The 25,992-nt window shown below is 44.2% G+C and overlaps 2 protein-coding genes across 3 annotated transcripts; both read right to left on the bottom strand.

The window, feature by feature from the left end:
- Positions 1-3: 3 nt before the first annotated feature.
- LOC114265055 (uncharacterized) lies at positions 4-15,276 on the bottom strand. Of its 2 annotated transcripts, none has more exons than XM_028205794.2 (2): positions 15,043-15,276; positions 4-2,009 (listed from the first exon to the last, which is right to left on the bottom strand). In XM_028205794.2, exon 2 carries the CDS (start codon positions 1,983-1,985, stop codon positions 252-254), a length of 1,734 nt encoding a protein of 577 aa, XP_028061595.2. In that variant the 5' UTR covers positions 1,986-2,009; positions 15,043-15,276; the 3' UTR covers positions 4-251. The 2 variants fall into 2 exon arrangements, with proteins under 2 accessions (XP_028061595.2, XP_028061594.2); XM_028205793.2 differs by having other exon boundaries at positions 15,122-15,270.
- On the bottom strand, positions 10,216-11,716 carry LOC145798533 (uncharacterized). Its single transcript, XM_082886454.1, has 2 exons — positions 11,052-11,716; positions 10,216-10,957 (listed from the first exon to the last, which is right to left on the bottom strand). Exons 1-2 carry the CDS (start codon positions 11,487-11,489, stop codon positions 10,328-10,330), a joined length of 1,068 nt encoding a protein of 355 aa, XP_082742580.1. The 5' UTR covers positions 11,490-11,716; the 3' UTR covers positions 10,216-10,327.
- Positions 15,277-25,992: the final 10,716 nt, after the last annotated feature.

Genomic DNA, 25,992 nt, shown 5'->3' with positions numbered 1-25,992 from the left:
ACATAACAAACCAAGGTGTCAATTGAGCTAGAAGGAATCCTCAAATCAATAGCTAGAAGTCTGTCATTTATTATGATCAGAACAAGGATGAATATACTTTCTATATTCATCTGTGTTATTCTATACACCTTCCGAATAGGTGCTAAAGATCTATCAGTTGGATGATCAACAAGGAAAACTAGAACAGTAAAGCCAAAGCACAACTAAAAGATAACAGAAACTTGATTTCCAAGTAAGGAACACTAACCAGTTCAGTCCTTGCTTCTCCTCTGTACCTTTGCATTTCCGAGGCAAAAAAAAGCAGCCAAAGCAGCCACAGCTCCAGTGATGACTACTGCAATTGCTGAGCATTTCAGCTTCAATCCCTTCTCTGCATCCAAAGCCTTATCAGATGTGATTGTTGAATCCGCCAATTCATTGTGCATTTGATCCGTTACTAATTCCATCTCTTCTGATTCTGCTTGAACCATTTTTGCTTTGGTTTGCTTCATGAGCTGATCAATTTGGCTTTGGAACAATGAGTCAATTCTGTCTCTCACTTCATCATCAGTTGTTGGTTCCAGTATAGCAGCCACCTTGCTCTTCACAAGATCAACTATCTCCATTTCCTTCTCACAGTTGCTCTGCTTCAGAAGCTCAGTTTCTGATTTCAACTGTTGAAATTTTGCCTGTGCCTTTTCTTTCTCCAACATCAACACCACAAGATTAGCTTGCAGGCTAGAAATTTCTGTCTCAGATTCTTCATCGGAGTCAGTAGTGTTTTTCATTAGCCTTTTCAACATCTGTTTGCTCAGATCATATTGTTCTTTGACCGATTTCTCTGTACTTTTATCAGCTTGATGACGCATCAATGCATACATCTCGTCCTCAAGTCCTTCTATATTAGTATAAACTTCTAAATCAATGCTATTATCAGATTTTTTCTCAAATTCAGCAGACTCACTCTTGAATCCTCCGATTTCAGCCATTACCGATTCTTTGCTCAACCTCCTGTGCTCATCATCTGTTTTTTTGTTCTTGTATCCTTCAGTTTTCGATATCGTTCGTTCCAGTTTTTCAGCATTTCTGAAAGTTTCACTTTCAGCTTGATCATCATACAGATCAGACTCTTTCTGTGACTGTTTCAACTCCTCCTTCAGATCAGTTCCTATGTCACACAACTTTTTTGTCAGTTCTTCAACAGTGGGACGATAAACTTCATGTTCAGTGCAGTAAACAGGTTGATTGAGCTCATTCCGCATCGCTTCCAACTTCTTCTTCAGATCATTTCCATAATCGCACAACTGTTGTGTCAAATCACACGACTGTTCTATCAGTCCTTCAACAATTGCATAAACTTCACGCTCAGCACTGTCATCATCGGATCGATCAGACTCTTTCTGTATTTCGTCCAACTTTTTCTTCAATTTATTCCCAGTATTACTTATCAATTCAAACACCTTTTGTGTGATTCCTTCAACGATTCTAGCAATTTCATCTTCAGTACCGTCACTATCAACTGATCGATCAGACTCTCTCTTCATCTCTTTCAACTTCTTCATAATCAGATAATTTTCAATATTATTCTTCAAATCGTCACCGCTTTCCCCAAAATTACTCAGCAATCGACGCAATTTTCGTACCGGTCCTTCAGTTTTCATAGATGTCTCACAATGAAGGTCCACTCCATCACTGGAGTCTTCGATTTTGTTTTCGCTAATCAATCCATGCATCTCCTGTTCGATTCCTCGTTTATCACCGAATTTGATCTGTATGTCAGACAACTGCTTCTTCAATTCATCTTGATCTCCGTTGAATGCTTCGATTGCGGCCTTTAATTCCTGCATTTCCTCTTCGCTTCTCTCTTCACGCATCAATTCGCTCATTTTGTAGTCCAGAAGTTGAACGTAGCTACTCAGATTTGCGACGTCGGAGCTAATTTCATCTTCAACGTCGCTGCGATCTTCTTCGGCGAGTTCAGCAGCAGTGATCGCTTCATTCTCCATGGATGAACTTACAACTAGGAAGACCTAAAATCACAGAAAATGAGAGAGAGAGAGAGAGAGAGAGAGAGAGAATTGAGATTGGCGCCTAAATCGTTGAAATGGCATGGTTTATATAGAGGTTGCGGTGGGGCTATCTTCGGTATTTCAGGACTTAATAATAGTCCTATTTTGTAAATGGCTTTTTTTTCTTCTTCGTCTTCTTCTTCTTTTTTTTTTTTTTAATTTAATTTTTTATAATAGAAATGACAAGAGACTTTAATACGACACACATCTAACCATAAATCCGTAGATCAAGAACATTGGAGTTGAGAGGGTGATTTATGATCTGGAGTTGGGCCGAGATATCGACCGATCAGGTTGAAAGCCCAGCAGTGCATTGGGCCGGGATGATCCACTGTTCGCCCAGAGAAGGGCTGCCAAAACTTGGGCCGGGCAGAGTTTGGACCGAGTGTGTGCCACCCCGGACCGTACAGAAATTGCTCGGCCAGGAAGTGACCGGTCAGACCAGGATGCTCGGTCCGAGGATGGTCGAAGCCAGACAGGCTGAGAGACCGGCGCCCGGAAAGGCGCGGTCAGCCGAGGTAGTTGATTGACCGGCAGGAAGGCCAACCAAAGGAGGTGCCCGGGCTAGGCTTTGCCGAGATGCCGCCTAGCCCGGTCATCCACGTGTTTGTCCGGCTAGGCGCATGAGTATGAAGCACGACATGGCCGAGGAAGAGCAGCTCGGCTGCCGAGCTCCAGCTGCGAAGTCAGGCAGTTGAGGTTAGGTGGTGAATGGGATGGTTTATGCTGACAGATGGGATAGCAGAGCCACGTGTCAGGAGACGACTGGGAGTGGAAATGGGGGTCAGAAGGTATATAAGCATGTCTGCGCCCCCCATACGCAACACACGAACACATCTGTAAGGATTTCTTACACTCAAACACTCTCTCCCTTCTCTCTATCCATCCTTAGGTGTGTGCTAACTTGACCGTCGGAGGGTTTTTCCGGCCACACACCGCCGGGTAGCTCACCATTACTTGCTCGCAGGTGATCGGACATCGACGGAGCTCGAAAGAAAGGAATACGGGCACGCTAAATATTTGCTCCCCGTACAATTGGCGCCGTCTGTGGGAATCTTTTCAGACAAAACCTTGTCTTCCAGGCTCGTCTGATCGCCGTCCATGGCGAACAACGACGAGTTTCCGTTGTCCGCCATCGACGGAGCCACCCCGGAGTATACCCGAAGGAGAGAGGGACCACCTGCCGTCCATCCAATGGCTGACTTGGGGACGCCCACTGGAGGACAGTCAGGAGACGCGCGGGATAAGCGCGGAAGGAATCATGGTCATTCACGGAGTCCAGACGGTCACCGGCGGAGGAGAGACTCGCACGCCAGGCGACTGGAAAACAAGTTAAGGGACCAAGACGTTGTCATCAGGCGAATGGCGGCGGAGATGGAGGATCTTAAGCGGCATGTCAAAGGGAAAGGTGTAGCTGGAGTGGGAGACCACAGTGAGCGCACCCCATCCCGCCGGTCAGGCGATCAGAGTCAGCGACGTACACAGTCCATTTCCATCACCAGGAGTTACCAGGTTGGTGATTCCGACGTGCATGCAGAAAAGTCTAGCGCGCAAGACAGCACCTACAAACCCTCACGTCCGGCGACGACGTCGAGGTACTCTTATTCTGCTCAGTCAGAGGACCTGCGGGCAGTATTAAGGGAGCGGGCTCGCCGGCGCGAAGCTCAGAGAATACCAGCTTTCCAGCGGCTCTCCTACGGGGTTCACGCCAGCGAGGAGGTCGGAATGCCTCCACCCCGCCAAGCAGTGCCAATATTTGAAGATACAGACCTGGCCAGGCTGAGTGCCACCCCTTTTTCCCTGGAAATAGAGACAACACCGCTTCCGGCAGGCTTCCACCAGCCTAAGTTCACGCTCTACGACGGCAAAACCGATCCTTATATGCATGTGAGCCACTTCCGACAGGTCATGGCCGGACATAGGCGAAATGACGGACTTATGTGCCTAATATTCCCGTCCAGTTTAGGTGAGCTGGGCTTAAAGTGGTTTGAGAGGTTGCCGGAAGGGAGCATACAACGGTGGCATCAGTTGGCCGAAGCGTTTGTTACGCGCTTCAAAACCAACACAAAAACACCAAAGGAAGTCGATCACTTGCTGAGTGTCAAGATGGAACCGTGCGACACACTGAAGGCATACAATTCAAGGTATTGGGAAACCTTCAACGAGATCCTGGATTGCCCGGTCAACCTTGCAATCACGCAATATAAGCGTGGTCTCCCGGTCGGACATAGACTGCGGGACTCGCTTACCATGCACCAGCCGACCTCCATGGGCCAGCTCATGCAGCGCATCAATGAGCACATCCGAGTAGAGGATGATGCATCAGCTTCAACCGTGAAGGCCACTCCGGTCGGAACAGACAAGAAGACAGCAGGCAAAGTGCACACAGCTGGGCAAGAGTCCAGCCGCTCAAATGACCGAGCAGAGGAATCAGACCGAGGTTCAAATCGTAAAAACCGGGGAAGAGGACGTCGGAATGACCGGGATGATTACCCCCGGGATGACATTGAGGATGCAAACAGAAGAATGAAGGCGAGGACTGGCATAACCACGGTCTTCAAGATTCCAATCTATCGCATACTTAGTGAAATCCGAGACGAGGAGTATGTCCGGTTTCCTGCTAAGTTGGGCGATGGACAAAAGGGCTACAATCCGCGGTATCGATGTACGTTTCACCGGGAGAGGGGCCACCGGACTGAGGATTGTTTGCCTTTGCGACAACACTTGGAAGAACTGGTTGCGGCCGGGCATCTGGACCTTTACATTGATGGCGGTGTGAAACCGAATCAGGCTCCGGTCGATCCCAGGGGACAGGATGACCGAGATGCACCACCACAAGGAGTTATTAATGTCATCCACGGCATCGTGGAACCGGAGCGTGTCTGCGAACTCCGGGGCATGATCAAGAAGGCAGAACATATGAGGGAAGTTTTGTCAGTACAGCCCGCCATCAAAAGGGGGAAGATAGAAGAGAAAGACGTGATTAGTTTCACCTCAAGGGATTTAGAGCGTATCCAGACGCCGCACAACGATGCTCTTGTAGTAACACTACGCGTCAAAGAATTTGACGTTAGACGGATCTTGATCGATCAGGGAAGCTCGGTCGAGATCATGTATTATGATGCGTTCAAACAGCTCAAACTCCGTGAGACAGACTTGGCTCCGGCCACTTCGCCACTGGTTGGATTTAACTCGCAGCCGGAGTGGCCATTGGGAAAGATTATCCTGCCGGTCAAAGCGGGATCCGTGGTCAAGCAAGTGGAGTTTTGGGTGCTACAAGTGCCTTCAACGTACAACCTTATCCTTGGAAGAGGATGGCTTCACGCCATGCAGGCCGTAGCATCGACCTACCACCAGGTGATGAGATTCCCCTCGGCTATGGGGGCAATTGAGGAGATTTGGGGTGATCAGGTCATGTCCAAGCAATGCTTCGTGGCGGTCAACGGGAGCCGGTCTGCCAAAGGATTCGTTCAAATGATCGAGGGACCGGAGGACCGGAGTGTCTTGGATGATGTTGGCACCAAAGCCGAAGACAAGGCTGTTGAAGAATTGGTTGAGGTGCGGATTGATGCCGAGCAGCCGGACAGATTCTTCTTGCTCGGTTCAAGTCTCTCGGCCATGGAGAGAACCGAGATGATTGAGTTTTTGATGGCGAATATCGAAGTCTTTGCATGGTCGCCCTACGACATGCCTGGCCTTGACCCAAGTTTTATCTGGCATCACCTCAATGTCTTCCCTGGAGCAAAGCCAGTCATCCAGCGAACAAGGAGATCGGCGCTGCATCACGCCGAGGTAGTAGCGGAGGAGGTAAAAAACTTGCTTGAGGCACAAGCAATACAGGAAGTGCACTACCCTCGGTGGATTTCCAACACGGTAGTGGTGCCTAAGAAGAATGGAAAGTGGCGAGTCTGTGTCGACTACAAGAAAGTCAACCGAGCTTGTCCAAAAGATAGCTTCCCTTTGCCGCGCATTGACCAGCTAGTGGATTTGACGGCTGGACACAATCGGCTCAGTTTCTTGGATGCATACCGTGGCTATCACCAGATTGCCATGCATGGGCCTGATCAAGAGATCACCTCTTTCACGACTCCAAGGGGACTCTTCTGCTATCGAGTTATGCCCTTTGGTTTGAAAAACGCCGGGGCAACCTTTCAAAGGATGGTGACCAAAATGTTTGCTCCTTTGCTTGGCCGGACAATGGAGGCTTACATCGATGATATGGTGGTAAAGAGCCGACATGAGGCAAACCATTTGTCCGACTTAACCGAGATGTTCGCCATTCTGAAGAAGCACAAGTTGCGCTTGAACGCCTCGAAGTGTGCCTTTGGTGTGGGATCCGGGAAATTTTTGGGATTCTTAGTCACGAACCGAGGCATCGAAGCAGACCCTACTCAGATTAGAGCCGTGCAAGAGTTGAAGCAGCCCCGCTCGGCTAAGGACGTGCAGCATCTGGCCGGGATGGCCGCCGCGCTTAATCGATTTATAAGCCGGTCATCAGATCGCTGCCGCCCTTTTTTTCAAGCATTGAAGTCAAAGTTCTCATGGGATGACGAGTGTGACCGAGCTTTGGCCGAGCTCAAAGATTATTTGTCTTCTCCGCCGCTGTTGGTTACACCAGAGCCCGGTGAGGAACTCTACCTTTACCTTGCCGTCTCCCAGCACGCAGTAAGTGCGGTGTTAGTCCGGGCTGAAGGAATCAAGCACCTCCCAATTTTTTACGTAAGTAAGACCTTGCTGCCGGCTGAGACGAGGTACTTGCCGCTGGAAAAGCTTGCGTTGGCACTGATGATGGCTTTGAGGAAATTGGCACATTATTTTCACGCCCATACCATCGTCGTACTGACCGAGTTTCCCCTCAAGGCCTTGTTTGAGCGCGCAGACTTTTCGGGCCGAATTTTAAAATGGGCGGTCGAGTTGGGACAATTCGATGTGAAGTTCCAGCCGCGCACCGCAATCAAAGCCCAAACCTTGGCCGATTTTGTTGCCGAGTTCTCACCTGGCACTCATCCGGTATGCCCGGTCGACATTGCCGAGGCAGATGATGAGACGCACACAATGCCAACCGAGGAACAACCAGCTGCAGAAGGTCGCGCCGCGGAGTTAGCGCGCACCATCGAAGTTCCCTCAATTTGCACGGTAATACCTCCCGGTGCTGCGATGACGGAGTTGTGTATCACCAACCCATCCACTCTGTCCGGTACCGCATCACCAAGGGGGGAAGGAATGGTTCCACACAGCTCAGAACTTGATGATTCGCCTACGGACTTGGGCATTCTGAACCAACTTGCTGAGTCCGGTGCCGAATCATCAAGGGAGGGAGGAATGGTTCCAGACAGCTCAGAACCTGCAGCCGGCTTCACACCGCAACCTTGTGATTCGCCTACGGACTTGAGCATTACGGACCAACTTGCTGAGTCCGGTGTCGAATCACCAAGGGGCACTGAATTTGAACCGGTCAACACCAAACTTGACACCGCACAGCCGAGCAGTTGTGATCCCATTGCCCTTCGCAACTCTCAGGACCCATCTGACTGCTGGAAGCTTTTTGTGGGGGACATGTGGAAGCTTTTTGTTGATGGAGCGTCCAACCGTCATGGTGCCGGCCTAGGTATTATTCTTATATCCCCTGACGGCCTAACCATTGAGCATTCTATCACACTCGGCTTCCCGGCGTCTAACAACGAGGCTGAGTACGAGGCGCTTCTTGCTGGGCTCAAAAGCGCAATTCAAATGAAGGCTGCCGAGCTTCTGGTATATAGTGATTCCCAGCTTGTGGTTAACCAAGTTTCAGGGATTTATGAAGCGAAGGACGATAGGATGGCGAAGTACCAAGCTCTGGTCAGGGACCATATCAAGCAGTTTAAGGCAATCAGAGTCCAACAGATTGGCCGGGAAGAAAACAGCCGGGCTGATGAACTCGCCGGCCTCGCTTCCATGGTAGATAGTACGTCTCCAAACCCCCTGTTGATTGACTTTCTTCCGCGGCCGAGCATTGAAAACGCCGGGCAGACGGATGTACTCTGCGCCGAGCTAGGTCCTTCATGGATGGACCCCTTGATCTTGTTCCTCAGAGACCGAACTCTTCCAGCGGACAAGAAAGAAGCACACAAAATCCGGGTGAAGTCAGAGCGGTTTTGGCTCTCTCCATCAGGCGCGTTGTATAAGAAGTCCTTCACCGGTCCTTATCTCAAGTGCGTGCACCCGAACAGTGTGGAGGCCTTCTTGTTTGAAATTCATGAAGGCATTTGTGGCAGCCACATCGGGGGCAGGTCCTTGGCCTACCAAGCTATTTCGCAGGGATACTGGTGGCCGTGCATGCAGGCCGACGCGCAAAAATATGTCCGCAAGTGCGAGAAATGCCAGAAATTCGCCCATCAGATCCACCAGCCTGCCAGGGAACTTCTTCCCCTCACCAGTCCTTGGCCTTTTGCCATGTAGGGGCTAGATATAGTGGGACCATTGCCAACAGCACCGGGCAACCGGAAATTCTTCATCGCGGCCACAGATTACTTCACAAAGTGGGTTGAAGCTGAGCCCTTGGCAACCATCAAAGAGAAAGACGTGAAGCGATTTGTCTGGCAGAACGTTGTCACGCGGTTTGGCGTCCCCAAGATTTTGATCTCTGACAATGGCACCCAGTTTGACGGTCGCCTATTCAGAGGATTTTGTGAAGATCTGAAGATAGAATTCTACAACTCCACCCCGGCCTACCCGCAGTCCAATGGTCAAGCCGAAGCGTCGAACAAGACTATACTAGATGGGTTGAAGAAACGGCTGGAAAAGGCCAAGGGAAAGTGGGCTGAGGAATTGCCCAGTGTACTTTGGGCATACCGAACAACCCCGCGACGTTCAACCGGGGAAACTCCATTTGCTTTGGCTTACGGCATGGAGGCGGTCATACCCTTGGAAGTTGAAATGTCCACCCTCAGAACCGAGAGTTTTGAGCCCGAGCTAAATGCCGAGGCTATTGCCTTGGAGCTGGACTTAGCGGAAGAGCGCCGGGAGAAAGCCCTCATCCATGTGGCCGCCTACCAACAAGAGCTCTCCAAGAAGTATAACAAGACAGTGCACCCCAGACCGTTCAAAGTTGGAGATTGGGTTTTGAGGAAGATTATGGGCAACACCCTGGTGCAGGAGAAGGCAAACTAGGGGCAAATTGGGAAGGACCCTACAAGATCACTGGTCTGGCTGGCAAGGGGGCTTACCACTTGGAGGATCTAGAGGGAAGAGCTATACCCCGGCCATGGAATGCGGCCAACTTGAAATTGTATTATTTTTAAGCTTTACTTTCCTCTTTTTGTAAAGAAATTTTTTGGCTTGCAAAGCAGAATGTAATTCTTTTTGTCAAAATTATAGAAGTAATTTTGCTTTAGCACATGGATTATTGTTTTAATGTTTAGAACCGAGATGGTGTACTCCGGTTGGAAGAGTTGGTGTTTTGTCCAACTTAGGATTCCCAACCGAGATGGTGTACTCCGGTTGGAAGAGTTGGTGTTTTGTCCAACTTAGGATTCCCAACCGAGATGGTGTACTCCGGTTGGAAGAGTTGGTGTTTTGTCCAACTTAGAATTCCCAACCGAGAGGATGTATTCCGGTTGGAAGAGTTGGTGTTTTGTCCAACTTAGGATTCCCAACCGAGATGGTGTACTCCGGTTGGAAGAGTTGGTGTTTTGTCCAACTTAGGATTCCCAACCGAGATGGTGTACTCCGGTTGGAAGAGTTGGTGTTTTGTCCAACTTAGAATTCCCAATCGAGAGGATGTACTCCGGTTGGAAGAGTTGGTGTTTTGTCCAACTTAGGATTCCCAACCGAGATGGTGTACTCCGGTTGGAAGAGTTGGTGTTTTGTCCAACTTAGAATTCCCAACCGAGATGGTGTACTCCGGTTGGAAGAGTTGGCGTTTTGTCCAACTTTGGATTCCCAACCGAGAGGATGTACTCCGGTTGGAAGAGTTGGTGTCTTGTCCAACTTTGGATTCCCAACCGAGATGATGTACTCCGGTTGGAAGTGTTGATTTGTTCGACTTAGTTACAGCCGAAGTGGCTACTTCGGTTCATGAATTTGTCTTGTTCTGTTGAAGTGCTTAGACCGTGTTATGTATTCCGGTTCGATGAGTTATACCGAGATGTTTTGCTGAAGACAGAACTGATTACAACCGTGCATACACTTGCAAAAATTTGAATTTTCATTGATAAGAAATTCATTACAAACGGAGGGGACAGAGCCTGGTTACATCAAAAGAGTTGGAAGCAAAAATACAAAAACAAGGAAAAAGAAACCTAAACTAAGGGGGAAAGATTGGTGAACGCATCATCGGCAGTATCAGCATCAAGGTCAATAGTTTGGCTTGCTTCTTGGGCGCCGGGCTCATCGTTGCTGGGCTGCTCAGGGACCTCGGCCTCTTCTTCCTCAGAATCTGTCTCCCCGTCCCCATCTTCAAGTCCCTCCTCGGCCTCAGCCTGTAAAGCGCTGAAAACATCGTTTGCATATGGCACAAGGTAGACCGGTAGAGAAGCTGGAGGAGGGTTGGCAAATACGTCGGTGTCAGAACTTTGGCCGAGGTGTTCGCAGGCGGACTTCCAACCGGCCTTAAAGTAGATGTCTTGGGTTGCAAAGACCTGCTTTTTGTAGCTCTCCTCGGCCTCGTTGAAGCCAGCGGTGTTTGCAGCCCGGCAAGCTTTCTTCTTCGACTTCTTCAGAGCGTCCACCTCGGCTTGGAGCTCATCTCGTTTTTTCTCGGCTGCATCCAGCTGGCCGAGCAGTCTGTTATTATCATTGTTGGCCATCTCGAGAGAAGCTTTAGCCCGGCCGAGCTCGGCTTGAAGGCTTTCAACCTGGCTGGCAGTGTCGTTGGCTTTCTGCCTAAGCCGGTGGATGCGCTCCAAAACCAAGTGTTGTTTTTGAATGGCCTGCACAAAGAAGCAAAGTTGATCAGAAAGGAGACCGAGCAGAAAGGAAACCGAACAAACACTTATGAAATTTTTCAAAGCAACATCCACTTACCCTGGCCATGGACTTCACCGACGATTTGACCAACCGGGTGTCTGGGACGTGGTCGCTGCCGACCACGTCGCTCGGTAGCAGCAGGGCCTTGGTCAGATCAAAGGCGAGCAAATGCTCTTTGTCAGCTTTGATAGAAGCCGTTGCCGGGATATCCTGACCCCGGTGCTTCAAATGTGGACGCCAGGCCGGCACTGGGGCGGGCGCGTCTGTTGGGTGCTCGGTGGTAAGCTCGGTGACTAGCTCGGCGGACGGGTCTGCCCGAGCTCTCTTCCCGGCGCGCCTTGCAGAGGGTTCTCGGCTGGATTGCCCGGTGGATGGAGTGGCAAGGGCGACCACAGCGCTACTGGATTGGCCGGCGGCTGGCGACCGGGTTACAACGCTCGGCAGCTCGGCGGAGGTGGCGGTGAGAAGATTCTTGATTCTGCTGCGCTTTGCCATCTCTTACTCCTCGGTCAGGCGAATGAGTGGAACGTCTGGAAGGGTAGGATCTGGAGGTGGCGAAGGAGCTCTGAGGAAGTCAGTTACTCTACTCCGGCGCGGAGCAGAATATCTGTAAGTCGGGGTGTAGCCGAGCAGTTCGTTGCAATCTCGGTGACGGTACCTAAGCACGGCCCGAATTGCCTCGACGTTTGGGAATTGATAGTTGGCTTGTAAGGCTTGGATTGCTGCAAAGGAGACAGGAAAACCGGTTAGATGCAGAGTAAAGAGTTAGACCAACCGAGCAAGGTGAGTGGCTTACATGAAGAACCGAAGTTTTTGTTTATAGACCAGCCCGGTACCTCGGCTGTTTCGTAGTTGCCGGACACCCAGAAAAAATCGTCGTCATGCATGTCTTTATCCGGGGTGCCGGTTATGATTTTTTCCTTGCCCGGTCTTATTTTCAAATAGTAAGCTAGGCCATCACCGGTATGGCCCATAGTGTATTGCCTCAGTATCTCGGCTAGACCTAAGTTGATGCCTAGCCGATTGTTCAACTCGTGAACGCCGTTGATTATTCTATAAGTGTTGGTGGACACCTGTGTGGGAGCCAGCCCGGTGCGGCGGAGGAACTCGGTTATAAGAGGGTTGAGCGGGAAACGGAGCCCCCCCTCGATAATGGACAGCACGGTGAAGGGGCACTCCTCCCTACCCCAAGGTGTGGTCTCCTCTTCTGCGAGATCCAGATGGACATCGGCCGGGACGCCGTACTCCTCTCTGAACGCAGCCAGCGCAGCCGGAGTATCCACTAGGAAGCGGAATTTCCCCATTTCTGGCCGGCTTGGTATAGCCCGGTTGAGTGGTTTGGCACTGGTAATTGGTTGCTGCTCGGTTCTGAGAGACTCAGGAACGACAGTGGTCCCCTTGGACTCTGCAGGAAAAGGATGGCAAGTTTAAGTGTGAGCGCGGTCGCGCAAAAGGAGCTGGATTTTAGCTCGGTCATTAAGAGTGCCAAACCACCCCGGTTTTCTAATCTATCTAAGGAGCCCGGTCGCCCTAGCAGACCAGTTGTTAGCCCGGATGAGCGACCAAGTCCTTTTGTTATCTCGGTTTTTGCTAGGGTTGAGACAAACTTGTTATTTGCTCGGTTTCATTGGTTTTTTGGATCAAAAGAAGGCCCATAGCCCGGTTCACCCCAGTTCTTCAGCGTTGTTCAGGAAGACGAAGAACACCAAGAACAGTGGGGGGTTTGGGACAGATTCTATGGCCTTTGCCCTAAATGCTACGTTTTTGTGCCCTAATATGTGCAATACGAGAGAAAATAACAACGAAATGAGGGTGGAATGACTTACCAGTGAAGAGTAGGACCTAATCCTTCAAGCACGAAGAATGGCAGCAAGTCTGGATGAGGATGCAAGAGCTCTGGGATCGAATGTCGAAATGGCAGTAGGAGGATTTGGAGTTCGAGCAGGGCATGTATGTATAAGCAAAGAAAACCGCCCAAATTCAAATTCTGGCAAAAACGACGGGTTGGCTGCCCGATGACCAATGGCAGACCGCCACGTGTCCCCATTTATGGCTTTAACAGGACTGAAGCGACGGGTTGAAAAGACGAAGAGCCAACCGAGCTACTTTCGACGAGAATAGGTCAGCCGAGGAATATAACCGGTCAAATCTGCGGACAATTACGTCAACTAGCTCGGTCGAGGCTTGGCATCTTGACGACCAGAGAAACGTTATCTCGGTCGAGGTGAGTAATCCCAGTCACGCTTCCGCGGACGGAATTAAGGGGCAATTGAGAGGGTGATTTATGATCTGGAGTTGGGCCGAGATATCGACCGATCAGGTTGAGAGCCCAGCAGTGCATTGGGCCGGGATGATCCACTGTTCGCCCAGAGAAGGGCTGCCAAAACTTGGGCCGGGCAGAGTTTGGACCGAGTGTGTGCCACCCCGGACCGTACAGAAATTGCTCGGCCAGGAAGTGACCGGTCAGACCAGGATGCTCGGTCCGAGGATGGTCGAAGCCAGACAGGCTGAGAGACCGGCGCCCGGAAAGGCGCGGTCAGCCGAGGTAGTTGATTGACCGGCAGGAAGGCCAACCAAAGGAGGTGCCCGGGCTAGGCTTTGCCGAGATGCCGCCTAGCCCGGTCATCCACGTGTTTGTCCGGCTAGGCGCATGAGTATGAAGCACGACATGGCCGAGGAAGAGCAGCTCGGCTGCCGAGCTCCAGCTGCGAAGTCAGGCAGTTGAGGTTAGGTGGTGAATGGCATGGTTTATGCTGACAGATGGGATAGCAGAGCCACGTGTCAAGAGACGACTAGGAGTGGAAATGGGGGTCAGAAGGTATATAAGCATATCTGCGCCCCCCATACGCAACACACGAACACATCTGTAAGGATTTCTTACACTCAAACACTCTCTCCCTTCTCTCTATCCATCCTTAGGTGTGTGCTAACTTGACCGTCGGAGGGTTTTTCCGGCCACACACCGCCGGGTAGCTCACCATTACTTGCTCGCAGGTGATCGGACATCGACGGAGCTCGGAAGAAAGGAATACAGGCACGCCAAAATATTTGCTCCCCGTACAGGAGTGTAATGAAGTTTTCAAAAAAAGAAAGAGAAACAAATATCTACCTAGGAGGAATCATTTAAGATTAAAAATAAATACATAAAGAAAATAAACACAAACCAAATTACAAGCCATAACTTTCGACAAACTTTTATTGTTACGGTCAATTTGAATGTTATAATTTTTACTACAAAATAATATATAAGACCTTTTAATTAGAATATGTGTGATCGCTTAGTGCAAATCTACTCACTAATTGCGTTTGATGATGAATTGCAAGAAATCTAGGGTAAATTTGGAAGCTACGTCGATTGCAAGTCGAGGGAAGCTTGTAGAAAGAATGACAAAAATTCGGATGGTAAACATAAACAGACAAAATTCACTAGTTGGCCAAAAAAAGCAGAGGTGAATGCAGAGGAATAAAAAGACTAAGGTGGAGTTGGCCGACAATAAAAAAGAAATTTGTTTAAGCCTTATCAAGAGAGAAATTAATTTATACTCCAATTACAATATAAATTTTTTAATCAAAAACTCCGTACAATGCTATTGCATTACCCAAGGTGCACTAATAGGCAAAATCATATATTTATTCTACTACATCAGGTATTGGCTAGTTTACCTCACTTTGATTTGTTCTTATTTGTTTTGATACATAAACTAATTATAATGTATTTGATTTTTTTTTTTTTTTAAATTTGGGTATATTATATATATATATATATATATATATTGAGAAACAACAAACAAGAAGTAATATTAGATAAGAAAGTCATTTACAGATCTAACCAAGTCATGTGTTGGTTTCACTATCGACCTCTTAACCTTAGATACACTAATGATGTATTTGGTTGAAGGATTTGAAAAGGAAAATGAAAAAAGTAAGTGAAATGTGAATAAAATATATTTACATTTTACTTAATTTCACACACCTTTTCTTTTTCTTTTTCTAAATTCTTTTTTAAATTCTCCAACCAAACACAACATAAGATAATTGAAAAACTTACTATGAAACCAAATATCGGCAACTAAAATTGTGAATGCCCAATAAGGATGAACTCTTTTACGTAACACATCAATCAAAACCTGAGAGTCTGTACACATGTAGACATTCAACAATCTTTGCTCCTTTGACTATTGGTTCATTGTTGCCGTTGTAGCATACCCAAGCTACCACCATTTTGTAACCCTGAAAATCAACACCATGAGGAATATCATTAACATGAATACATGTGTTGTTTAAAAGACCCGGTGAATAGCGGAATAGGTTCATTTGAGACCAAATGCTCATCAAACTCCTGAATCCCACTTCGACTTTCAGAAGAAAAGAATAAGTCTTGGGCTAGAGTAATAGTTTGCTGACAAGTTAGTGAAATTCCTTGAAAAACTACGTTATTCCTTTGCTTCCAAATGGGGAAGCGTGTGGCATAGGCCTAAGAACTTGTTTGATAACATATTATCTTATTAATTTTTTATAAAAAATATGTGCAAAAAATTAGAGGGAATAATGTGACAATTTATAATAATTTTTTAATTTTTTAGTTTAAAAGACTACCAAATGAGGCCTAAGGCACTATTTGGATTACACCACATAAGTATATTTGCTTACGATCATTTTATTTTATTTTTAAGTCATATCATTTCTATATTTTTTTACATATATTTTTATAAAAAATTAAAAAAAAATTAAAAAATACACTTAGTTAGATCATTCTAAATAATTCCCAACTTATTGGATATTTGAAGATTTTAACTAATGTTAATTTCCTTGGTTTAAAAAAAAAAGGGCAAATTACATTTCATTTCTCTAAATTATTATCTTATATCATTTTACCCCCTTAAAATAAAAATTGTAATACTTAACCTGTTGGAAATTTTGGTTTTATAGGTTTACTTTGAGCCTAAATTTAAGTGAGGCCCACGCGTCTTTTGAGATTGGTCCAAGTGGTGACATGTTCCTTGCAACATGGCAAGTCACACGATGAAGACAGATCGTCAAAATCGTTTATGAGTGAATGAGAAGTTGACATCGTTTTCGATTTCATAAAATGAGAAATTTAAGAGTCAAATATAGGTTATCTTGTTCTGGGTGTCCCATTTAGAAACAATAAGAGAGCTTATATGATTATATAAGTTTAGGTTGGCATAGTTAGGATGGATCCCAAGGGGCACCCCAAGTTTTGTAAGAAGAGGAGTTATGGACAAAGTGAATTTGACGCAAATCCACCACACACATCAAATTCTTGTTGGAAAATTTAAAATCCTAACGAATTTATTCAAACTTTTGTGTCAAAATTCAAATTCAAATTTTTTCTCTCTGGTCGCCTCTCTTCATTTTCCAGCGGTTCCAGGTTTCGCACTTGTTTGAAAGGTTTTTTGTCTTTTCGAACAGATACCTCTTAGCCTATAAATACAGGATCCTCCAGCAGATTCAATTAATTCCATTTTTCCTTTCCCATTTTCCTTCTGTGCTACATTTATTCTTCATACTGTTGGGAAAAACTACTCACATTACATAATTTCACATTGCATATCGCAAAATTATGAGATGAACAAAACAAACCTTCAATCCCAGGAAAATAAAATGCTGAATAAAATACAAATAAAATATAAAATGGTTAAAGGAAACAAACCGAAGCTTGTGTGATACCACAATCTCCTTAAAATAGATTCGCCGCCTCACCGTTGGGTGCTGGAGGTACGCCGGCGTCTACTTCCCAGGATACGACGGTTTTTACCAGCTACAACAGAAGCACCTTCTGATTAGCTTAGCGAACGGACAACGGCAACACTCTTTCTCAGGAAGAAAATTATAGGAGAAGTAGATTGACAGTGTATGAATGTCAAGGAAAAATTCTATATCTCTTTTCAAGGAATAGGGCCTCCTTTTATACACCATGGGGGAGAGGGGAGGAGCCTCTAGCCATCAAGGCTGGCAACTAATGCTAGCAAAACTGCCCAATCAATTTTGTAAAACTGATGAACCTTAAATGTGTGAGTTATATACACATTTATGAGGCAATTTCTTATTCAACCATTTTCCTCCAACAATCCCTCACATGAATAAAAATTGACCGAATACAGCAAACGCTCAACATTTATCAACAAAGACTCGGAAAAAGAGAGAGCACATAGACTAACCCTGCATAAGAAAAGGTAGCTGTTGACCTTGAACCTTTCGTAGTGAAAGCCTATCGAATTTACTAGCTGACCAGTGAACGTGATGTCTTGAACTGTTCTGCCGTTTATGTAAACCGAGACAATAGACCCCACACAGGAGTTAGTCCAACCATTGTTCTTGTTCTCACTGGTGTGTCCAGTATGGCCCTGGAACACTAGCCTGGTTCTGTGAGTGTTTTTAAAGAATTCAGCCTTGGCAATTCTTAAAGAAGCGGCCCCACTTCACACTCACATAGGTGACCTAGATACGGTATTTCATTATATCACATCACTAAAGTCATTAAAAGCATTAGCTTAACCTTCCACCCCCACAGGGCATCACTGTATAAAGGAATGGGCAAGAGAATTTACCTCTTCAGTGACTCACCCGTTACACGAAGTTAGGTTGTCCCTTTGAACCTAGATCTTGGGATCTCCAGTCAACTAGGTTGGGTTTTCCGTTCCGGTAACCTTTACTAAAGGCCTTAACCCCATTCCTCTTGACAACTTTTCTACTAACTCTCGAGTTAACCCTTTGGTTAGCGGATCCGCAATGTTGTCCTTAGACTTGACATAGTCTAGAGAGACAACTCCATTTGAGAGTAGTTGTCGTATGGAATTATGTTTACGACGGATATGTCTAGACTTTCCATTATACATATTACTCTATGCCCGACCAATCGCTGATTGGCTATCACAATGAATACTGATAGCTGGCACAGGTTTCAGCCAACGTGGAATATCCTCAACAAACTGGCAAAGCCATTCAGCTTCTTCAGTTGCTTTATCTAAAGCAATAAACTCAGATTCCATCGTTGATCTCGAGATACACGTTTGCTTGGCAGATTTCCAAGACACGACTGCCCCTCTGAGGGTAAACACATAACCACTAGTGGATTTGGAATCTTTTATATCAGATATCCAATTTGCGTCATTATACCCTTCTAGTACCGCTGGGTATCTGGTATAATGCAGCCCATAATCCAGGGTGTAACAGATCTACCCCAACACCCGCATAATGCCCTTCCAATGAGTAATATGAGGATTACTCGTGTATCTACTAAGCCTACTAACAGCGTAGGCGATATCCGGCCTTATACAACTCATCAGATACATCAAACTCCCAATGACCCGAGAATATTCTAGTTGAGAGACACTCTCACCATTATTCTTGGTCAAATATAGACTTAAGTCTACCGGTGTCCTAAACATACTTGTATCTGACTTTCTAAGTTTCTCAAGTATGTTATTAACATAATGAGCTTGAGAAAGTATAATACCACCAGATGTTCTGGTGATCTTAACACCTAGAATGACATCTGCAAGGCCCATATCCTTCATGTCAAACTTAGAGTTTAACAATCTTTTGGTAGCTTTAATCATTTCATCATTGCTACCAACAATGAGTATGTCATCAACGTATAGACACAAAATGACATAACCTTTTTCAATGTCTTTAACATATACAAACTTATCACACTCATTGATTCAAAACCCATTTGACAACATAGCATTGTCAAATTTCTCATGCCATTGTTTGGGAGCTTGCTTCAAACCATACAATGACTTGACAAGCTTACAGACTTTCTTACTTTTTCCTGGAGTTGAAAACCCCTCGAGTTGCTCCATGTAGATTTCTTCATCTAAATCTCCATTTAAGAAAACTGTCTTTACATCCATCTGATGAATTTCTAAACCATGTAAAGCTGTTATTGCAATCACCATGCAAATGGATGTAATCCTTGTCACAGGTGAATACGTATCAAAGTAATCCAGGCCTTCTGGCTGTCTGTATCCTTTGATAACTAGCCGAGCTTCATATTTGTCAATTTACCCATCCGCTTTCATCTTTCTTCGAAAGATCCACTTACTCCCCAAGGCCTTACTGTCTAGGGGTAGATTAACCAACTCCCAAGTGTGGTTCTGTAAGATGGAGTCAATCTCACTCTTAATTGCTTCTTTCCATAAAGGACTTTCAGGTGAAGTCACAGCTTCATGGAACGTTCGAGGTTCTCCCTCTAGCATATAAGTCAAGAAGTCTGGACCAAAAGACTTTGTGGTTCTAGCCCTTTTACTCCTTCTTGGCTCATCTACTTCACCAGCTTGATCATCTACTTGATCAGTTATTTGATCAGTTGTTTGATCATCCATGTGATCGTCTTCGTGATCATCTATTTCTTTCATGGAACTCAAAACCCTGTCTTGGGGACGACACAGAAATACATCTTCAAAGAAAGATGCACTTCTAGATTCCATGATAGTATTCTTGTGTATATTTGAAATATCAGACTTGTGCACAAGAAATCTTTATGCACTACTATTTTGTGCATAACCAATGAAAATACAGTCCATGATTTTCGGACCTATCCTAACCCGCTTGAGTGTAGGCACCGCCACTTTTGCAAGACACCCCCACATTCGTAGGTATTTATATAAAGGCTTGTGACCTTTCCACAACTCATATGGAGTCTTATCCACTTTCTTCTGTGGTATTCTATTAAGAATATAATTCGCGGAGAGAATTGCTTTCCCCCATAAGTTCTGTGGCAACCCAAAACTTATCAACATTGCATTCATCATCTCTTTCAGCGTCCTGTTCTTCCGCTCAACAATACCATTTGACTGAGGCGAATAAGGCGCTGTGGTTTGGTGAATAATCCCAAATTGAGCACAAGTCTCGGCAAACGGGGATTCATACTCACCACCACGATCATTTCTCAATGCCTTGATTTTCTGGCTTAATTGATTCTCAACTTCATTCTTAAAAAGAATAAATTTATCAATAGTCTCGTCTTTGCTTTTAAGCAAATACACATAACAGTATTTAGTGCAATCATCAACAAAAGTGATGAAGTACTTGTTGCCACCACGTGATTGTACAACTTTCAAGTCACACACATCACTATGCACTAAACCCAAATGCTGGGTAGTTCTTTCAATAGAATGAAAAGAAAACCTTGTCAATTTTGCTTCTACACAAGTTTCACACTTGTGTTGTGGATTAATCTTGAAAGATGGTATGTGATCTAACTTGATTAATCTACGTAAAGAGTCAAAATTTACATGACCCAATCTATCATGTCATAAATTAGGGGACTCAAGCATATAAGCAGAAGAAGAATTTTTCTCATTAATCTTAGGGATAAGTGTCATTACATTCAATTTAAACATACCACCTGACATATATCCCTTCCCCACGTAGACCCCGCCCTTGGTCAACACGACCTTGTCTGATTCAAACACCATGCGAAAGCCATGCTTGCTTAGGAGAAACCCCGAGATAAGGTTCTTACGAATGTCCGGCACAAAAAGGACATCGTTCAAACTCAGTTCTTTTCCTGAAGTCATCTTCAGGATTACCCTGCCTTTACCCTCAACAGCTGAGGTTGCAGAGTTTCCCATAAATAACTTCTCCCCGTTTGAAACCGGTTCGAAAGTTGTGAACACTCTCTTCTCTGCACAAATATGGCGAGTGGCCCCAGTGTCCACCCACCACTCCCTCGGGTTTGACCCTACCATGTTCACTTCTGACACGACGGCTGACAGATGCATGTCGTCCACATCGTGTGACAATTCCTTCATTTCAGCCATATGTGCCCGGTTTTTGTGTTGGGGAGGGTTTTTCCTGTAGGGCTTCTTCTTCAGACAATCAACTGCCCGATGCCCGTCACTTCGACAGTTGAAGCATTTGCCATCGAACCTAAAAATAGGCTCCTTTGGTTTATAGGCTGGCCTTTTGGAGATTCCTCCTCTAGCCCCCAACTTTGAGCTTTTGCCTGTCGGTGGTTTTTTTCTCGCCCCCAAGGACTCGCCATGCTCAACCATGTTGGCTTTGACAGTGGAGGTACTCTTTTCTTTCTTCCTGTTGTCCTCTTCAATCCGGAGCCTAACAACGAGCTCTTCGACTGTCATCTTGTAACAACCCTCGTCACTCTTTACCGATTAACTACCGATTACTGCTAAACTGAGACTGATTATGATTGGTAATCGAACTGATTGAAATACTGAATCGATTGACTGAAATCTGGAACTGAATTGATTGAATATATCTGTTTAATTGTATGTCTATATGTTGACTGTTTGATTATCTGTTCATGCCTTTGTGTTTAAATTGCGAATTGAAGGCCTTATCGGCGGCCGAATCTGAAATTGATTGATGATTTGTGATCCTTAGAATTAATGTGATTTTATGGCATATTCAGTTAAAATATGATTTGGTATGATTAAATTGGATTAAAATAAGTTAAATTGCATTGTTGACTTAATTACCATTTTGCCATTGTGTATGGCCACTATCTAAGACCACCTTTGAGCCTCATTACACCTAGATCAAACATTTGCCCAGCTCTTTTCCCTTGTTCTTGCCGACCAAGAGAGTTAGAGTGAGAGAAAGTGAGTTCCTCCTTGATAATTGCTTGTAGACTTGGAGATTTTAGAAGATAATTATGAGTTTGAGCTCCTACACCTTATAATTCAAGACTTAGGTAAGGATTTCACCTTTTCATTGATGTATTTAAGGTTGTTCTTGCATGGTTCTTGAGCCTCTAAAGAGAGCTAAGTCATGTCTTAGTCTAATAATGTTGAATTATAGCTTAATTCATGCATGCATGTTTGAATTGTTGAGTTGTGAGTTGATTTCATGGTAAAATGTTACATACATGTTTATATTGTGTTTAAGTCCATAATTCCATCTTGTCTTTGAAAGAATTGGATCATTAGAGCATGAAATTGAAGCTTTAAAATGGTTTAAATTCATGCATGTTTGCATGTTTTTCATATTCTTGAAAATTGGTTTGAAATTGAGTTGTTTGAAACACCCTTGGGCTTTGATTTTACAATTGAGCTTTGGAATCATGTTAAACTATAAGTTTTGGGATGTTTTCTGGAAAATTGGCCCAAGAGGATCGAAATTTATGTTTTAAAACTTGAATTTGAGCTTGAGATTCAAATCTGGGAATTCCAGATTTTGAACTCACGCTCGAGTGGGGTGACTGGCGCTCAAGCGTGAAATTCGTGCTCCCAGTACTTTGCACTGTTTTGAAGTCCGCTCGAGCAGAATAATTGACGCTCGAGCGGGACATTATGTCTCATGCTTGAGCGGGTGTTATGACTGAATGACTGATATACTGAATCAACTGACTGGTTTCAATACTGAAAGGACATTCATTCTTAACCTCTTTACGCATTATGTTATTCACTGGGCTTTAGCTCACTGCTCATATATATATGTAGGTGTACATGCACCAGACCGTGGTTAGAAGCGTCGGGGTAAGCTCCAGTTTTGTCAAGCCAACCACTGTGCCTCACTGCGAGGTTCCGAGCCTGTCAAGCTATGGCTTAGGGGTGTTTTAGTTCCCCCTTCTGTCTCTGTAACCGTTTTGTTTACTGTACTGTACTGTTTAATAGGGATTAGGTCCCTGAACTGAATGATTGTATATATGTACATACTGTTTTGTCCGACTGTATATATATTTGAATGAAAGTCTTTTTGGCATACAGACTGTCACAGCTCATTGGACATTGTTTATTTACTGTATTGGCTTCTGCCAAGCCCCTGTACTCTATTTTACTGTATTACTGTTAAGCAAGCCTTCGGTAATCTCGGATTACTGGCCGGTTATGGTGCTAAACCCATAGGGGGGTTTGGGTCGTGACACATCTCCTTTCGTTTGTGCTTCAAGTAGTTCTTGAAGTCTTTCCAGCCGTTAGGTAGCTTCTCAATCAAAGCAGCCGCCTGGAATGACTTACTTAGGACCATCCCTTCTGTATGTATCTCGTGCAGAATCACTTGGAACTCTTGGACTTGACTCAGGACAGTTTTAGAGTCCATCATCTTGAAGTCCAGGAACCGGCCGACGATAAATTTCTTTACCCCAGCATCCTCGGTCTTGTACTTTTTGTCCAAGGCATCCCACAACTACTTAGCCGATTTCTTGGCATAGTACACATTGAAAAGCGGATTCGCCAAGCCGTTCAGAATGTAATTCCGGCATAAGAAGTCTACTTGTTTCCAAGCGTCCAGAGCCATGAGCTTTTGTTTATCTTGCTCATTCTCCTCTACGGCTGGTACATCTTCACTCAGAAATCTCGCAAGGCTTAGAGTAGTCAAATAAAACAGCATCTTCTGCTGCCATCTCTTGAAATTCACTCCCGTGAACTTCTCCGGGCGCTCATGATGATTGAGCGGTCCTCCCGTAACAGCCGGAGTAACAACAGGAGGATTGACCACAGAGGTCACAGCAGGGGTTGGCAAGCCAGTCACCCCGGCGTTCGGATCCCTACCAACATTAGCAGCAGCAGTAGCAGCATCAGAGATAGTTGCCATTTCTGAAAAATTACAACAGAATTTTCACTATTCTGTATTTCTAGAAATCAAACTTAACACTAGAAAATCCCACAATTGGAAATTTAATTCAAAACTAAGTCTCACCACGCAATCTAGAATCGAACATGGTCAGGAAAGTTTCTAGGAAGACTGGAGGGGTCACACCGGTCCCACTTAAAACCCAGTTAACCTTAGACAAAACTTTCAAGAGCATGCTGACTCCTAGTCCATGGAAAACAACTTTAAGAATTAAATTTTCCAAGGGATGAACTAGGTTAAACACACTAAGTTCCAAACTGTACAAGCAATTACAACAAAATTGTTACAATAATTACAAGCAAATAAAACGTGCTTTACATATTGGTGAATAATCACAAATGAACACTCAAGCAAACAATTGCTTCAAATATTTAGTCCAAATTAGTCCTTTTTCCCATTTCCATAGGTATTCCTGCAATAAAGAGTTAGCAGCAAAATACAACAAAACCTCCCTCAGCTTTTCTTTGCTTTTGGCAAAGTAGTGATTGAAGGGGAGGGTACTAGCAAATAAACTAATAAATAACTGTAAGTAAAGATTAAAACCAACCCTTAAGTTACACATCTAGAATTTAAACTAAAAAAAATTATAAAAAATTAATTACATAATAAACATGTAATTAACTATATAAGTTACAGACCTAAATTAAATATAATTAAATCATATTTTAAATTGGTAAAGGTTACATATGAACTTATGGTACACTAAACACGTAATTAATTGAGGCAAGTTACAAACATTTTATAACTCCTAAATACTTTAATCACATTACTAGGCAAGAATTGCAAATGACATGATTAACATGCAAATAATTCTATAGAAATTAACATGAATTTAAATATAGGCAAGTTATAAACTTTACAACTCCACACCTAAATTAAAGATTAATAGGTACAAGTTACATGAAAATTTACTACCTAATAAACACGCTAGAAATGTAAATTACACTAAAAATTAAACCCGAATGAACATGTAATTTATATTGTAAACTAGAAGCATGTGAACTAGAATCATGTAAATCTAGAAATATAAGGCATGAACCGGTACACCATAAATTAATAAATTAATTAGAAAATACAGTGAATTAACGTTGCACCAATAGAACTCTTCTTCCCTATTGATAACAGTGGCCGATTCCATGTCATGGGAAGACCAAATAGTAGCATACACAAAATGGCAAATCAAAAGCTTAACCCTGTGTACATGCATCTAATAAACCAATTAACTCGCTAGTACTACCAGTGGCCAATTACATGCAAAATTATTACACACACCTATGAATCTATTAATCTAATTCTATAATAAACGTTGAATCTATTTTAAGCTTGTTGGGAAAAACTACTCACATTATATAATTTCACATTGCATATCGCAAAATTATGAGATAAACAAAACAAACCTTCAATCCCAGGAAAAATAAAATGCTGAATAAAATATAGATAAAATATAAAATGGTTAAAGAAAGCAAACCGAAGCCTGTGTGATACCACAGTCTCCTTAAAATAGATTCGCCGCCTCACCGTTGGGTGCTGGAGGTACGCCGGCGTCTACTTCCCAGGATACGACGGTGTTTACCAGCTACAACAAAAGCACCTTCTGATTAGCTTAGCGAACGAACAACGGCAGCACTCTCTCTTGGGAAGAAAATTATAGGAGAAGTAGACTGACAGTAAATGGATGTCAAGGAAAAATTCTATATCTCTTTTCAAGGAATAGGGCCTCCTTTTATACACCATGGGGGAGAGGGGATGAGCCTCTAGCCATCAAGGCTGGCAACTAATGCTAGCAAAACTGCCCAATTAATTTTGTAAAACTGATGAGCCTTAAATGTGTGAGTTATATACACATTTATGAGGCAATTTCTTATTCAACCATTTTCCTCCAACACATACTAGTTCTTAGAGTTTCAAGAGAGTTTCAGAACTCAGGTTCAGGTTTGTCAGAATAGATTGTTTGTAGTACTACTACAATCTATATGAGTGATCATTATATCTTGGGAGATAGACGCCGATAATTCGTGAGCACCTGTGCGGCAACGAATTTGTCTTAAGGACAAAGTGTCATACACTCAACTTGATCGTGATTTTGCTGTTCTAATTTTCCAGTACAAGAACTTCATGTAAGTAATTTATTTACTTTGTTTCAGTTTTTATTTTTTACACAAAAGATTGTTACAACAATCTTAAGACAGGCCCGAATTATTCTATTTATACAGAATTTTTCGTTTGTTTCTTTTTAGAAAAAAATGTTTTTATTTTATTTTATTTTATTTTTTTTACAGAAATTATTTTTTGTGTCAAGTTTGTCAGAAATTAATTCTGAATTTTCAGAAATAATATTCTGGGTTTTTATTAATTAAAATTATGATTTTTAGTATTTCAATTTTTGAAGTTTATAGAAATAATATTCTATGTGGAATTAATTTGATTAAATAAA

This window comes from Camellia sinensis, chromosome 9 (genome assembly GCF_055761805.1).
Source record: "Camellia sinensis isolate YWXY chromosome 9, ASM5576180v1, whole genome shotgun sequence".
Lineage (NCBI taxonomy): Eukaryota > Viridiplantae > Streptophyta > Magnoliopsida > Ericales > Theaceae > Camellia > Camellia sinensis.
The sequence above is the reverse complement of the archived record's forward strand: the minus strand, read 5'-3'. Positions and strand labels throughout refer to the sequence as shown.